This window comes from Xenopus tropicalis, chromosome 3 (genome assembly GCF_000004195.4).
Source record: "Xenopus tropicalis strain Nigerian chromosome 3, UCB_Xtro_10.0, whole genome shotgun sequence".
Classification (NCBI taxonomy): domain Eukaryota; kingdom Metazoa; phylum Chordata; class Amphibia; order Anura; family Pipidae; genus Xenopus; species Xenopus tropicalis.
Window position 1 is genome coordinate 138,525,311 of NC_030679.2, and position 4,895 is coordinate 138,530,205.

Consider the following 4,895-nt stretch of genomic DNA (forward strand, 5'->3'; position numbering starts at 1 on the left):
GAGGGGCCCAGGAACATGCTCATCTGTAAGGGTGCTACTCTTATGGAATGGGAACAAATCCTTAATTACTTCCGATTGGACTAGTTTAGGGGTACATTCACCCTTCAGTATATGGGATCCAAGTGCTCAATCTTCAAAAACCTTCAGCCTACAGAAAGCCCCCCAAAACAAAATAACTCAAAAATGAGAAAATCAAGAGAAAAACGGACCAATTAGCAAAAAGTGGTGCAGTTAAAACAAGAAAAAGCATCTCAGACATAGACAGCCTGACGCGTTTCGTGCCAAGGGTGGCACTTAATCATAGTCCCTGAAACTTAATGTTAATCAGAGTTAATAAGAATATGATTAAGGGGCTGATTTACTAATCCACGAACGGATCGAAAGCGCCCGAATGCGTTTTTTCGTAATGATCGGTATTTAGTGATTTTTTTCGTCATTTTTCGTAGCCGTTACAACTTGCACGAATTGTCGCGACTTTTTCGTAGCCGGCGCGAAAAAATTGGAAAGGTTTGCCCGCCATTTACTAGCGCTCAATATGAAAAAGTCGTAACGGCTATGAAAAAAGTTGCAACAATTCACTAAAAAGTCGCGACGGCGACGAAAAAATTGCAAAAAATACGAAAAAGTCACAAAATGTTCGTTTCCAATCCGATTTTTTCCCATTCGGATTCGTGGATTGGTAAATCAGCCCCTAAGTGTCCCCTTTTGGCACGAAACGCGTGTGGTAACCCTGGGTAAAAGGAGGAAACCAAGGGAAGGAGATTCACCATCAGTTTGGACCTCCCTTTTTTTAAAAAAAAAAAGAGCTTTAGAATATAATTTAAAAAAAAATATCATGCACCACTAATTGGTTCAGAGATGTGTAAACTTCGTGCCTTTTGAGCATATTAACTTTATAAAGTATGGCCCCGCGGCTAAACATCATTCCTTTTATAAACAATTGTATATAGGAAATTTCCAGAATAGCAGCACAAATTTCCAGTTATATATATATATCTGTTATAGAAAATAAAGAAAAATGTATTCAATTTCTTGTTTTTTGCACTGTGTATAATATATATATTAACCAAGGTCATAGAATATATATAGACATTTTGACATCAGCAAATGTGAAATATATATATATACACACACATTTAGGGGCACATTTACTAATCCACGAAGGTCTGAAAAGTGTCCGAATGCGTTTTTTTCGTAATGATCGGTACTTTGCGACTTTTTCGCGAATTGTCGCGACTTTTTCGAGCTCTCAATATGAAAGTTGCGATAATTCGCGAAAGTCGTAATGGCTATGAAAAAGTCGCGACAATTCACGAAAGTTATAATGGCTGTGAAAAAGTTGTGACAATTCTCCAAAGGCATAATGACAATTCACGAAATTTGTTATGGCTATGAAAAAGTCGCTACATTTCGCGCAAGTCGTACCGGTTACGAAAAAGTCGCGACAATTTACGGGAAAGTTGTAACGGCGACGAAAAAAATCGCAAAAAATACGAAAAAGTCGAAAAATGTTCGTTTTCCAATCCGAATTTTTCTCAATCGGATTCGGATTCGTGGATTAGTAAATCAGCCCCTTAATATATATTTATAACATATTTATATTTGTATATTTTAATATAGTTGCCAGGGTACAGTTACCTTAAAGAAATTAATGAAAACATTATAGGACATTCTAGAACAAGGTGGCAGCCCTGGTGGGCCCCAGACACCCCAGTCTCTCACTGCCAGCTAAGGATGCCACCTGGCTGGGAAAATTATGCTTGATCCCAATGTTATTGATAGACAAATGGACCTGCATCAGTACTAAGGATGTAGCGAACCTCAAAAAAAAAGTTTGCGAACGCGTTCGCGAACTTACGCCAAAAAACTTTGCGAACCCCATAGACTTCAATGGGAAGGCGAACTTTAAAACCTAGAAAAGCCATTTCTGGCCAGAAAACTGATTTTAAAGTTATTTAAAGGGTGCCACGACCTGGACAGTGGCATGCAGGAGGGGGATCAAGGGCAAAAATTTCTCTGAAAAATACTTTGTTGACACAGCGTTGCGTAAAACCGCAAAGGCAGCTGGCAGACCTAGCGGAAATACACAGCGTTTTTTGCTATTTCGCACTATTAGCACCATGGAAACGGGATTTGCTGAAAAATGCCATGTGTGGCTTGTGCGGCGGTTTTAAGCCGAGAAAAAACGCAGCGGAAAAACGCCACGCGAACCCAAATTGCGAACATACGTGAAAAGTTTGCGAACTCGCGAACACCCGATGTTCGCGCGAATTAGTTCGCCGGCGACTAGTTCGCTACATCTCTAATCCGTACCAGTAGAACCTACATTCTGTGCCTCGTGTGGATTGAAATCCGGCGCTGGCACAAAGCACTCTGGGTACAAGGTACCCTGTACATTAAGGGGCATATACTACATTATATATTATATATTACCTATATTGCTCAGTGTGAAATACTCATCTGTGAATGTTGCTATTTACATCAATAACTTATCATTTCTATGATATTAGGAGTAGTCTGCAGATACACAGACAAACGAGTAACTGGAGCGCCCCCTTCTGTTCTGTCCTGATGCTTTTTTTAAAAAAAAAATTGTGACTAGTATGGCATTCTGAGCAATTCTGCATGTAGTTAAAAGGGTGGGTGCGTGTCCCCTTTAACCTCTGCCATGTGACCCCCCCCCTCCAGCTCTGTATGCAGAGACATGAATGACTCCTTGTGCTCAGTGTCCGACTGGGACCCCAGGGACCACCAGAAAACCTTAGACCGTGGGCCCACTCTCCAAACTATTTTTCATCCACTTCTCACTCAATCTCTATATTTTCCTAGTTTTTTTCTTTACATACTATAATGTATTCTTCTTTTCTTTATTTAGTCAATTTGTTCCCATAGAGAATAGGAAATGACCATGAATTAGGCCAAATGGCTAGGAGCAGAAGGACCCACTGACACCTGAGCCCACTGGGAATTTTCCTGGTTTCCCTGTGGCCCAGTCCGACTCTGCTTGTGCTCCATTCTGAGATGGAAAGCATTGTGCCAATGAGCGGCACGTGCACCTGGATTTACCTGTTTCTTTACTATAATAACAATTATGAGGGGGGAATCATTTATGAAAGAAGAATAAAAACCCCATTATGATTTTTTTTTTTTTTTAAATAATGACCCCCCTCCATCTGCTAAACTGCGTCTAATGCTTCTCCCTCAGCTTCCCCTGAGCTGAGAATGCAAAGATCCACAATGGCACAGACGGCTACCGGATGCCTGGCCAAAGGAGTCATGGACATGTTACTGCCTGGCAACTGTATTCCCAGCCCAGGTATGGTGGTAAGGTGGCAGCTGATGGGGGATCATTATTTGCTGTTCCTTTGGAGGGGCGGGGCAATTTTAAAAAATCATATAGGGGGACCCCGTTGGTTGGGGAGTGATACATTTTAAGAACACTTTTTAAGGTTAACGCATAGCTGACTCCATTGCCTGCAGTGGGGCTTTCTATTGTTCCCTGGCTGTGGGCAGTGCCAGAGTTCCAGTTTGAGTTTAGCAGTCCTTTCAAGAAATTCCATCCAAAAGTACTCTGAAACACACGGGGAACTAGGAAATTCTTGTTTATTTTTAGTGAGTGACTTAAAAAAAGGAATTAAGAAGTTATATTATATCAGTCCAATGTCCGGCATTCAAGGTGCCATTATAAGTCACCCTACTATTCAGCACAGTCTCCCAGAGCCTTGAGGAAATCAGGCCACAACTTCAGCAACTCGTCTGGGCTGTAATGATGATCAGTAACAAGCTTGGTAAATTGGCACCTATTGTACTCTGTCCTTTCTCCTACAAACCATTTGCCCCCAGGCTCGGAGATCTGAACCCCCATCCTTTCTAAGCAAATACCTACAAAGACATCCTCAAATGGCAAAAGGGTCAACCCCATTGCTTCTTTGTATATCCTTGGTGACAAGTCCCCGGAGAAGACATAGCCTGTGCCGGAACAGTAGGTAGGATAATAACTTTTAGGGTACATTTCATATGGTATATACCACTTGCTGTCCTTGTTCCTGAAGGGCACGGCGCTCACTATTATCAACCCTGTGAAAAATTCCAGCTTGAGGGGCTTCTCCGGCTGTAAGATCTGCCTCACCAAGAACCAAGGGTTGAAGAACATGTCAGTGTCCACCTTCATGACATAGCTGGCTCGGGGGCAGAGACGGCTAACCCACTCTATACCCATCAGTGTTTTGACGGTCAGATTCCGGTAGGTGTCCAGGAAATCCTGTTGGATGATATCATGGAATGTAGAACTCTCTTGTTCCACGGATATTTCTATGTCATTAACAAAGGACCTGCCCAGAAGGAAAATCCTTTTGATGGAGATTCCAGGGATTAAACTTTCATTGGCCCAAGTCTTCCTCAGGGCGTCCCTGACAAGAACATCTTGGGGCATGGAAGGGATGAGCAGCACTAAGAATGGGGCTTCTCCTCTACATTGTAATGGCTCTTCTATGAGATAAGGGTACAAGGGTCCCACAATACTGGGATTAACCGTGGTCGGAACCATGAAATGGTCCATGGATCTTACAGTGCTCAGAGTTCTATTTCTGAAATGGTAGAGGAATCCAATTGCAGCGAAAAAGAAAAATACCAAACCAAACAATAGTTTTTTCCATTTGATTGGCCATAGATTTTTGTTAATGGTTTTGTCCATATTAGATGTTTCCTGTTAGGCACAAACACAATGAAGATATTTTACATTTCAGTTATTATTCTCACACTTAAAAAACAGATTGTTTCTCAACACAAACATTAAAGAATGATTAAAGCCTTAGTGAGATTATTATGTGCAAACAGACAGCAGTTTGGAAACCATATTGGAAACTGGACAGTAGACTGCCTAAATAGATAAGCAA

At 41.5% G+C, this 4,895-nt stretch overlaps 1 protein-coding gene across 1 annotated transcript; it reads right to left on the reverse strand.

The window, feature by feature from the left end:
- Positions 1–3,661: 3,661 nt before the first annotated feature.
- On the reverse strand, positions 3,662–4,558 carry LOC100485652 (beta-1,3-galactosyltransferase 2). Its single transcript, XM_002941773.4, has one exon. It carries the CDS (start codon positions 4,556–4,558, stop codon positions 3,698–3,700), a length of 861 nt encoding a protein of 286 aa, XP_002941819.1. The 3' UTR covers positions 3,662–3,697.
- Between the last annotated feature and the right edge of the window lie 337 nt (positions 4,559–4,895).

Coding starts and splice junctions, on each gene's coding strand:
- LOC100485652 (XM_002941773.4), bottom strand. CDS start 4,558: ATGGACCATTTCATGGTTCCGACCACGGTTAATCCCAGTATTGTGGGA.